Source organism: Diuraphis noxia, unplaced genomic scaffold (assembly GCF_037042655.1).
Source record: "Diuraphis noxia isolate RWA-SAM2 unplaced genomic scaffold, SU_Dnox_SAM2 contig0001, whole genome shotgun sequence".
Classification (NCBI taxonomy): domain Eukaryota; kingdom Metazoa; phylum Arthropoda; class Insecta; order Hemiptera; family Aphididae; genus Diuraphis; species Diuraphis noxia.
This window is the reverse complement of record NW_028301711.1, coordinates 78465125-78477444: the sequence shown is the minus strand read 5'-3', so window position 1 is coordinate 78477444 and position 12320 is coordinate 78465125. Positions and strand designations below refer to the sequence as shown.

The following is a 12320-nucleotide window of genomic DNA, read 5'->3' as shown; positions in this document are numbered from 1 at the left end:
TGTAAAAGATAAATAATTACTGGTATACATTTTTATCTAGTTGGAACTTTTTTTGGAGTGATGGGAGTTGGATCAAAATTAACAAAACTGACCAAAACTACCCGAGAAAGGAGAATATTTACGTTTTTATCTAGTGTAGTTTTTGATAAAATTAATATTATTTTTTTTGTTCAAATTATGAAAACAGTAGAGACTTTAGATCAAATATTTATAAGAACATTTTCTTAAAAAATATCAAAAAAAAAGGGATATTATTTTATACTTGAAAATACCAAATATTTTCAATTTTAGATTCTAGGCGTGGCAAACGAGTTCTTCATTAATTTTCATACAACAATTTACTAATTATTGTTATACATTTAAAATACGTAACCACAAATTATTTTTACATGTGTTTTAAATTTAAATTTATACTAAATTGGATATCCAAATGTATATAATAACGATTTTTTCAGTATGGTTAATTTGTTGTATCTAATAAAAGTATAATATGTCAATCGTAGACAACTGCATTCATGTGGCGCCTTGAAACATACACTGCGCATTTTCAACAAATATAAATTTTAAATTTTATGAAAAGGTATATTGTTAAATTGATTTTTCCCCGTCAATATTCTTGAATATACAAGGCTTACTATAATTACTGTTTGCATATTTTTACCTATATGTACTATACATACATATAATGTAATGGCAAATAATACTGTCACACATTTATTAGCTAAAATACTTATTTAATCACTTTATTATATTATTATTTATCACTCCTAAGAAGTCTAATGATAGTTTCAACACTTTTTTAACACCCTATATTATAATACAAGGTTTGTCATAAATTATTCTTTTAGCAATTTGTAGTATTGCAATTTTTTCAGTTCTATTTGTTACATTATTTATATATTTAGGTTATACAAACTAGACTTATGGTTGTTATTCTCGATTTTGATGTGGCACATCCATTGCAACTATTCACAGAAGGTCTTTACCAAAAAAGGACTACCATTGAAAATTTTGCACAATGCATTTATTTAAGCTAGGTGGTATAAAAAAGTGCATCTAGTATAATTGCATCAGGAGTGACACGTATCACCATAATATATCCGTAACTACACCTCTTCATATAATTCAGGGACAAGTGAAGTATTCACACAGTCAGTAGCGCAATACTACAGCAATTTTATTTTGCCAACGAGGCGCAGAAGGTTAAAGTGTTTGATATAATTTTATTCGTAATGAATTGTATTAGAACATTGCGAATGAATGTGATGAAGTGATCACCTAAAGTATTTTTGTCTAGGCTGAGATTTTTTAAAATATTATCATAATTTATTATTATTTATGGGTAAGTACTATAATTGTTACCACATCCATACGTTTTAATGTACATACTAAAATCATATATAGTTTATAATACTACATAATATAATATGACTGTGTAAAGAATTAATTGTTAATAAATCAATAATATTTAAGTATTTGTATATATTCCGTTAAAAAATGGATAATGATTTATTTAACTGTAGCACGTAGATAGCACGCATACCTAAACCTAATCAAGATCGTATTTTGACCTGACTATAATTTTCTGCACCAAGAAAAAATAGTTTTTCATATTAAATAGGTTATAAGAAGACGCTAAATCATAGAATAATGATATAAAGAAATGAACTAACATATACTTGCACACTACAACAAGTGAAGCAATTAAAAGGACAAAATCCAGTATGACTACATAAAGAAAAAAAAATATTTTTTATATGTGATTGGTAGACTAATTAAATATTTGCAATTTATTTTGTTTTAAAATACTAATAATAATTAATAAATTAAAGACAAATGAAATATATAATGCAATAACGTTTATTTAATTTAAAAAAATTCTAACTAACAACAAACAAAATAAAGGTTGTAGTAAATAAAAAAAAAAATTGAATTTAAAGTACATAACATAATAATTTTTATATTACGAGTAAGTATAAAATTTGTACATTAAAAAACTAATCTTAACTATGTAATAAGTTTTCACATATTAATCATTCTTATTACAAAATAATGTCATAGTTTGCATAATAATATTATATTAATGTATTTACATATATTGGAATAAGGGAAAATGGATACCTACCATATATTATGTATTCTTTTAATTTTTATACAATATTGTTATTTTAATTTCAATTTATACTTCTTAATCACTTGCTTTTCACTCTACTTATAATTTATCCTTAAATATATCTAAAAATAAAAAAAAAATTTGTATTTTTTAATAAAATTAACATTTAGGTAAAATTTATATTTAATATTTAAGACTAAAGCAATTAATAGATCATTAAATAATAAAGAAGAACTATTGACCTTAGGGTTAAATAAGGTTAATTTATTATAAAAAGTTCTTAATGAAACTACTTCGTTTTGTTTTCTGCATAGATATTTAATTTTTATGTCATAATAAGATGAAATTACTGACTTAATTAGGAGAACAACATGATTAGAAAAAGGACCATTTTCTATATTATGATAATTTATGGAAGAAAAAATATTTTTATTATTAATGAAGGTAGCCAGAATTTTTAATAAATAATGAATTATTAGGTTTATTTTCTTGGTAATTTAATTTTAAAAATGTTTCTACAACTAAACACATTTCGATAACATCATTACTTGGGTATGTAAGACCATCTTTATCTTTTAAAGAAATTAAAGTAAGTAAAAAGTTTTTTTGGTCCCAAAAAGAGCTTGTGTACAAACATCGCATTTTATTTGTGAACCTAGCTTATGAGAAACAAAACCAGCTATATATATGGTGATTTCTTTAGTAAATGAACTCAAATGGAGATGAGTTCCATGTGTTTCAACTGTAAAAGTCTCTGAATCTAATTCAATCTCATGATAAAGGGAAACATTTATATCATTTATAGCTTGGATTGGATTTTTAGATACACTGGAACAGTTTAAAATTGGGATATCTAAAAGAGAAATACAATTTTCAAGACCACTGTCTTTTATTTGTGCTTGAACTAATTTTTTGTAAGCAGATCTAAATTGTATAGATGTTGGATTGTTGTTGTGACCCCCTGAAACCTAACACTACCGAAAAACATTTCAAGGTGGTCTTGACTCAGTTTATACGAAGGTATAAATTTTAAATTATCAGTATCTATTATTTTTTTTTTTAAGTTAATAAGGGAATGAAAACATACTATGAAACCTAAAAAACCAATTAATCTTTGTGATTTTAAAATTGGTTGACCAGTGTTCAATTTTAAGTTATGAACATATTAAATGAACTTTTTACTAAACGCAAGTATATTTTCATAATTATCATTATTGATAACTTCTTTGAAGCCATATGGAATCAATGTTCTCGAATTCAAAATATCAAAAGCATCGTTAAAGAGTTTTATAAGATTGACAGTAACAGTACAGTTTTCAAAATCTTTAAGTTTAAGTACATCTCTACAAAATATTAATGTATTAGCTACTGATAAAGAAAGAAGCTGTGTCGCTAATTTGACCTTCATTTTCTTTTTGAAAAAAAAAACCCGTGTTCTTTTTTAATTTATTAGCTAAATAACATTGTTCTTTATTTTGTAACATCAAAAGTAATTCAATATATTTAAAATCTTTATTTTCACCAAATGTGTTTCTAACAAGTTTTATCGTATGAGCGGGATCGAGCATGATGAAAACATCTATTCTGTAGTATTAGAATTACTAAAGCTAATTTTCATGCAAAATGGATTAGGATCTAAACAACAACCAAGGGCACGAGCCATGCTTAAATTTACAGAACAGCCATCAAATGTTAAACCAACAATAGTTACACCAGTACCTATCACTTAAAATATTAATGCATCGGTGTACAAGATTCGTCTTTTGATCGCTATTCAAATGATTGCACAAAAAATAACCTACTGGTAGCTTCCAAGAACAATTTATTGCAACTACCATAAATACTAAACATTCTGTAGCTTGATCAACACAATCACTTTGTATTTCTGATCCTAAGTCAACAAAACCAAAGTATTTATCATTGTTGAAGTTTAAATGTTTGCGAATTGAAATTAAATTATTAATTAAAGCGCAGTAAATAGGCGTTTGAGTATTTTTGCAAGCTAATTCTAAAGTGTTCAGTGCTTCTTTGGTGAAACCTGGTTCAGCGTTTACATGACATGTATACCACTTACTTAAAGTGCGTGGACAGGGCAGTGCAGATTTAAATTCCCTTCTAATAAATTGATAAGCTTTTGGGGAGTAAAAGTTTAAGGTAACAGCAAATTTCCGAAGTTCCAAGCTATACGAGTACTTTTTTGCAACTTTCCTACCAGCATTTTTTTTGCAAAAATTATTGATTAAACTCTTTGTTTACCAAACTTAATATCCAATAACATACCTTGTTCTTCAGAAATCAATGATTTATTATTCAAAACCTTAATAACACGTAAATTTTTTTTAAATTAATATCGATAAAAATTTATTTGTTGGGCAGAAAAGCTTAAAAATTGAATACAAGGCTCTTAACATATTGTTACTATAGCAGATGCAAAATAAAATAAATACATAGTCACAATTTTTTGTTATAAGCATTCAAAGTTTGAGTTTTCACAACATATTATGTAAAAATCACGAAAATTCACAAATTATTTTATGCTAGAAATTCATAAAAAAATGTCATTTTAAATCTAAGATTTGACAATTTAATACAAGATTCCTTAAAAGTTTGCCAATCTTTATCACAAATAATAAGTCCACCGGAAATTCAAATTAAATTTTTATGAGCATTTGAAATTTAAATTTTTACAACATTGGAGTTTCACTGGATTTAACATTTAGTGATTTTCTTATTTTGTTGTAACTCTAAAAGTCTAAAACAAATGACCACAGATACTTAACATTTTCACTGAATGTTTATATAGGCATTTTCTATATTTGATAAAATTTTCAAAATATTTAGATTTGTTTTGAGCTGTTTACTGACATTTAAATTTTTCAACTTTTTTTTTGCTATAAATATCGATAAAAATGTATTTGTTCGTTAGAAAAGCTTGAAAATTTAATACAAAGCTTCTAACACATTTTAACAATAGCAGTTGAACAATAAAATAAATTCATAGTCACATTTTTTTTTACAAGCATTCAAAGTTTGAATTTTGACAACATACGTAAAAATCACGAAAATTCGTAAATTATTTTATGCTAGAAATTCATAAAAAATTTTCCTTTAATATCCAAGATTTGAAAATTTAATACATGACGCCTAACATATTTTTACAATAGCAGTTGAAAAATAAAATAAATGCGTGGTCACAATTTTAATTAATACAAACATTCAAATTTTGAATTTTGACAACATACGTAAAAATCATGAGAATTCGTAAATTATTTTATGCTAGAAATTCATAAAAAAGTTCCCTTTTATATCTAAGAATTTAAAATTTTACATAAGGCTCCTAACATATTTTTACAATAGCAGGTGAAAAATAAAAGAAATATATTTGCACAATTTTTTTTTCACAAGCGTCAAAGGTTTGAATTTTGACAACATATGTAAAAATCACGAAAATCACGAAAATTCGCAAATTATTTTAAACTAGAAATTCATAAACATTTTTCTTTTTAAATCTAAGATTTGAAAATTTTTAATACTCTATAATATATCCTAGACAGATAAACCGTCTTCGCTCAGAATCGTTTTTCGTAAACAATGATATAATATCATTGGATTCAAATTTAATTCGATCCATTACAGTGACTCACTTGTAACCTACTATACAACAGAGTGACATCCACGACTTACCCGCCTTTTTTTTTATTAACCCTTGGTTTGTTCACAGTATAAGTTTTATTACTAGTAGATGGTTCACTATACACTAACTCTAATTCTGGTTCATCAGGTATAGTGAAACTCCTTGAACACCATTATTCTGTAAAATATTCAATCATTAAATTATTTTTAAAATATAATAATATAGGGCGAAATAAAATTTAGTGCAAATAAAGGTTTATGCAGTTCAGTTGAATACTTTTTTAAAATTCAATACATATACTGTGATTTATCAATTGTGTCAAGACTTCAGGACCGGTTTTTTAGTCTAGTATGAATAAAAATGCAATAAAAAAATATGTATTTTCATCATTAAATATAAGAAAAGACAAATTTATGTTCAAAAAACCTCAACTTAAATATTTTATACGGTTAACAACGATTGAGGGAACAGCATTTTCGTGTAATGTTTTATTCCTGAGATACTTCATAAAATCCTCAGGTTTAAAATGCTCAGAACAAATAGCTGATGTCAATTTAATTGTTGAAATATCTTTACAGCATTCTTTGAAAAATTCTAACTACTGCTCACGAATGCTTTAAATAAAATGCGTTATACATGGTTATTAATAGGGATTAAAGATTGGAGTATTATTAATATATAATTATGAGCTAAAGAGATGCATAATATATGAAAAAACAACGTATCGATGAAAGGTTGTGTTTCCTTTCTTTGATTCAGCATTTCTCGTACGTGAACAAATAAAACTACTCGGCATTATGGATAGACCAAATTAAACAACCAAATAAACAGTACAGTATATAAATATTAATTCTATTTAAATATTTAAAATGAAAAATGTTCGAAATAAAATCACTAAGCCACGTTAAAAAACAATGATCGTTGTCAAACTTCAAATAATATTTTAATTTAATTTTGTTATCAGCACGGTATTAGTTATCAGGAATATAAAACCACGATATATTGTAATGTTTTTTTTTTCAAACTGGTTACACTGTATTTTGTTTTTCTATTTGTTTCGTATTACAACGGATATAGCGTCCCCCTGCGCTAAATAAACATTTCTACGCTTGTAGGATCATGTTGGCTCATTATTTTAAACATTATAGTGAATTGACCTTTTATGAAACTTGATGATAAAAATATTATCTGTTGGTATGTGAGTATTTATTGATAATTCAGATGTTAAGTGAGTTTTAAGCATTTTTAATCTACGTTTAGTAAACACAGAAGTTTCGTAAAACACCCACATGCACGAACACAGATAATTTTCTTATCAAGTTTTAAAATTGGTCGATTCACTCTTAATTTCAAACTAATGCAATTAAATGTGATATGAGTGTAAATTTCTTATTTTATGCACCTGTAAGATGGAGCTAGACAACATAAGTCCTTTTAATTTTTATGTATCGGTAACTATGACCATGTTACCGATACATGTTATTATTAGTAATGTTTTATTTAAATAAAACATATGTTTGGTTTATACTTAATATTTTATGTGTGAGAATTTCAAGATTTTTTTACATAATTTTTTAAGGTACAATAGTGTCAATAAATATTTCAGTTTAAATAAAATAATTTAAGTAGGTACTTACTTATTATTATAAAATACCTTTACAGCAGTGTTGGGAAGGAGCTCGTTCCAAAAGGAACGGATTCTTGGAATAGGTTTTTTTTTGTAGGAACGAAGCTTGGAACAGTTTCATTTAAAAATAAAAGATTTTTTTTACGCGTTAACAAGTAAGAAGATTTTTTTATTGATTCATGGAGTATGGATGATGGACACCTACACACCCCAGCAACTCGTTTTTTAGGAAGTTAGAATTTAGGAATACATAATGTATTATAATTTATATTATAAAAATGAATCGATTAACTATAAATTGTATTATAATTAAATTTAAGCGGACGTTACATCCACCATATTGAGTGGTAAAAACACGTCTGTGAAAAACATACAAAATGTCATTGAAAAATAATTTTATAGTAAAAACACCCATTATAAAATATGCAGAGAACAGTATTTCAAAGGGATTTTCATCGGTGTTTTTTAAAATATTAACTACAAAACAAGTTACAGCTATTTTTAAAATCTATAAAAGCGGGTAGGTGGGTATGGGCGTCATTCATTTGGGCGAATAACCCAAAATTTACCTGAGTAGAGCTGTATCATTTGGGCGAGAAATTAACCGATCGTTTAGGCGAATTTATAAATTATTGAATAATAGGGAAGTAACATATATTTAACATTTGAAATAAATACGATCATACTAAATATGAAAAAATATGCATTAAGCTCAATATATGTAAACACATGCAAAATAAAAATAATACCATCTTCATCACAATAATAAAAATCGTGGAAATTACTCATTTAAATTTAATTTGTACGTAGCAAAAAAAAATGCTGATGCATACAAATCCTAGCCCTGGTAATAACTATTTTAAAGTGTTAAAACCAATTTACAAATATAGATAAAGAACAATAATTTGTTAGATTGTAATAAGACGGAGACAAAGTTCATCCATAGTATATGATCTAAGGTATTTATGTTCTGCTCATATCTAATCTAATCAGATAATGAATAAAGACATTTATTTTGATGATAAACGCAGTATAATGGTATATATATAAGAATATAGAACAGTTATGACACTTACTAGGTATTTAGTCTTTACGTCAAAGTTGTCGGGAGAGTTTAAATTTCAAATCCTAATAAATATATAATATCTTATAAATTTTTAATAAAATGGATACGAAAGTTGAAGCTAAATTCGATTCTATAAGAAATAATGAAATTATAGTGATTAAAAATTATAAATTTTGCCAATCAAATATTTTAAAAAATAGTACAGTACGTTTTCGGTGCGCAAATAAAAAATGTGGATCTAGTGTATTAATGTCACCAAATAAGTCTAATATGTACTCCGAAGACTTTAGCATTAAATCAAGTGAAAAGTGCTGTAAAAAGAAAAGCAGATATAGATTTAAACTCAAAACCAGGTAAAATTATACGATCAACTTTACTTCCGAAACCTGAAGACGAAATTTTGTATTCCGATTTATCATCTATTAGGCAGTGTATATATCGTGTCAGAAAACGTCATTTTCCTACTTTGCCTCATACCATAGACGAAGCGTATAAACAGCTTTTTGAAATTCAAAAAAATATTATTACTTCTAACGATGAACAGTTTTGTTTTGTTAATCAAGAAAAAAATATGATAATAATTACATGCTCAACTAATCTTAAATTATTATGTGGTTCTGAATATGTATTTGGTGATGGAACTTTTTCTTACTCCCCAAAACATTTTGTTCAGTTATATACACTTCACGTATACAAGCAAAAATTTTATGTACCCGTCGCATTTTGTTTTTTATCATCTAAAACTACTGAACAATACGAATTAATGTGGAATGAAATTATTCATTTATGTAATACTTTAGTAAATACTAAATTAAATATTACTAAATTTTATTCGGATTTTGAAAAAGCCGCTCATAAATCAGTACTTAAATGTTTTCCAACATGCAAAATTATTTGCTGTATCTTCCATCTTACACAAAATTGGTTTAAGAAAATTCAGCAAAATCTTGTTTTACATAAGCATTACATGAATAATAATTCAGAAATTGGTGATTGGTTAAAATGTTTCTTTGGTTTACCTCTATTACCATCAGATCAAATTCAATATGGATTTACAGAGTTGATGTCTATTTGTCCCACCGATATTTCTGATTTTTCAGATTATGTTCTAAATAATTATATTACAGAAGATGCCAAATTCCCACCTAACCTTTGGGCAAAAGAACCAACTGATGAACCTCGTACTACTAATGGGGCTGAATCATTTCACAGTAATTATAATTCGCAATTTTATCATCCACATCCTAATATTTATCAAGTAATTAATATTTTAAAAGAAATTCAAACAGAAACCTTACTAAAAATTAATTCTATTAACAAACAAAAAATCAATATATTACGTAAAAATACTAAAGAAAAACAAGACTACACATTAAAATCATGGGAAGAATATCAAACCGGAAAATTAACAATAATAGATTATATTGGACAAATGGGTATGCGATACCATACTAATAAAAAAAATTAGTTACTTTTTAATAAAATATTATGACAATTTTTATAAGAATATAATTTAATATAATATAATGACCAATGGGTATGAGGTACCATACTAATAAAAAATTCAGTTAAGATAATAAATTATATGACAATATAACACATTTTTAACCATACCAGTTAGAATTAACTGAGAGTCCTAAGTCTCTAAAAATGGGAAGGAAAACGTATATTATATAGTCTATAAATTATAATCAATATGTTGCCTAAATATAATATTACAATTATCTTTTTTTAATAACTCGGCTCGCCCAAACGATGTATTAGATAAATTAGGGGTCGGTGTAAATTTCGCCCAAATGATGTATATAAATTCGCCCAAACGATATGTTATTTTGGGTTATTCGCCCAAATGAAAGCCGCCCGTGGGTATCGCTCTGCTGTACATTAGGGGGTGGGGCGGGCCTCTGATTAGGGTAGGTTAAATTTGAATGCAATGTTAGGTATCATTGTATACGAAAAAACGATTCTGAATGGAGACGGTTTATCTGTCTAGGATATATTATAGATTATTAAAAATTTTCAAATCTTAGATTTAAAAAGAAAAACTTTTATGAATTTCTATCTAAGATAATATGAACATTGCCGTAATTTTTATGTATTTAGTCAAAATTTGAACTTTAAATGCTTATAAAAAAAATTTTGCGTATGTATTCTTATAATTTCTTAATCATCTTAAGAATAACTTATGAGGAACTTTGTATTCAATTTTCAAGTATTTTGATTGGGCCAAAAAATTTTTATCGACACTTCAAAAAAAAAAATATGTTCAGAAAAATTGAAAATTTTAGTTGTCTAGTTATATCTCAAAAAAAGTCAAAATATTTCGAAAATTAAATGAGGTAAAAAAAATGCCAATCTTAATAAGTGGTAAAATTTTCAAGTATCTACGAATTATACTTTTTGAATAATAACAAATGTTTAAAATAGTTTGCGGATAAATCGTTATCGTTACACTATTTCGTAAAAATGTAAAATTCAAACGCACTTAAAATTTTTCCTATAATGATATTTCGAGTTTTCTTTATAGCTACTTGAAGGAAAACTAATAGAAAACTTAGTGTTGAATTTTTAATCCTTAGTTATAAACACAAAAACTTTTATGATTTTTCAACTTCAAAATTACTTGCAAATTTTCGCGTTTTCGAAAGATTTCGTAAAAATTTGAACTATAAACGCTTATATAAAAAAAAAATTGTGACTAATGATTTTAAGTTTTTTTAGCTACAATAAGAACAACTCATATGGAACCTTGTATTAAATTTTCACGTTTTTTTGGTCGTCCAACATTTTTTTACCGGCACTTCAAAAAAAATTTGAAAATTTCAGTGGTCTATAAATAACTCAAAAAAAGTCAAAACATTTTGAAAATTAAACTATATATGGACAACACTAACATAAACATTTGTTAAAAATTTCAAGTATTTACAGTGATTAGTTTTTGAATTACAACTATATAAAAAAACCGATTTGGTCGAAAACTGTTTTTTTTGTTTTTTTCGATTTTTTTGAAAACTGTTGGAAAATGTTAACTTTTGACCTCTATAATGCACCAAGGATATTCACTTTTACATCGGAAATCACCCTCAAAGTTTGAAATTGAAGCATTATTTCGACTAGTTATGCTGTACACAGACACAAAAACAAAAAAAAAACACACACTTCATTGTAAAATCAATATATTCATCACTTAGTTCAGAATCTAAAAGGTTTTATGCCTTTTATATCAAGCTGTACATTTAGAATAATAAAAAAAAACCCCGATGAGAATTGAGAATCCCTCCGAAATATTGTTCTCTAAACACATAATAGACGTTTTTATTATAAGCATGGTTTATTGTTTAAAAATTTGAACAGAATACAAAAAAATGTGTTGTTGCATATTCAGCATTTATATTATATGATATTACACCTATACTGTTTATACTAACAATAATCATAAGTATCATATTACGATCGGTGGGGACTGTCCATCGGTTATTAGCGAGTAGAAATATATTGTACGTCATTACGATTTATACTGTTATCAATAAATGTCTATATAATACGTTTATGTTATTATTTATTTTTATAATACATACCTAACAAATTGGCGACGAAAATAATAATTTAATCGTAATCACTAGCGCATTAGAAGTTTCAAGTATTGTAATCATACTAATACAAAATGGCAACTCCTAAGACAGAATCCATAACGAACTTCAATCAAGTTATTGGGTCACCTGGAAACTTTGAAACAGGAATGGATATCACAATTTTTGAGTCGAAATTGACAAATTTTTTTTTAGCAAACGCCATCGAAAATAATATTCAAAAAAGAGCCATTCTATTATCATCAGTCAGTGAGGAAATTCACAAATTACTTTTTAGTTTATGTGTTTCT

General features: G+C 26.1%; 1 protein-coding gene and 1 pseudogene across 1 annotated transcript; both read left to right on the top strand.

The window, feature by feature from the left end:
* Positions 1–12320, top strand: part of LOC149061897 (uncharacterized) — a 105047-nt pseudogene that overhangs the window by 6419 nt on the left and 86308 nt on the right.
* Positions 9204–9908, top strand: LOC149061909 (uncharacterized). The gene has a single exon (XM_089221286.1). The coding sequence runs from the start codon at positions 9204–9206 to the stop codon at positions 9906–9908; it is 705 nt and encodes a 234-aa protein (XP_089077412.1).

Coding starts and splice junctions, on each gene's coding strand:
- LOC149061909 (XM_089221286.1), top strand. CDS start 9,204: ATGTGGAATGAAATTATTCATTTATGTAATACTTTAGTAAATACTAAA.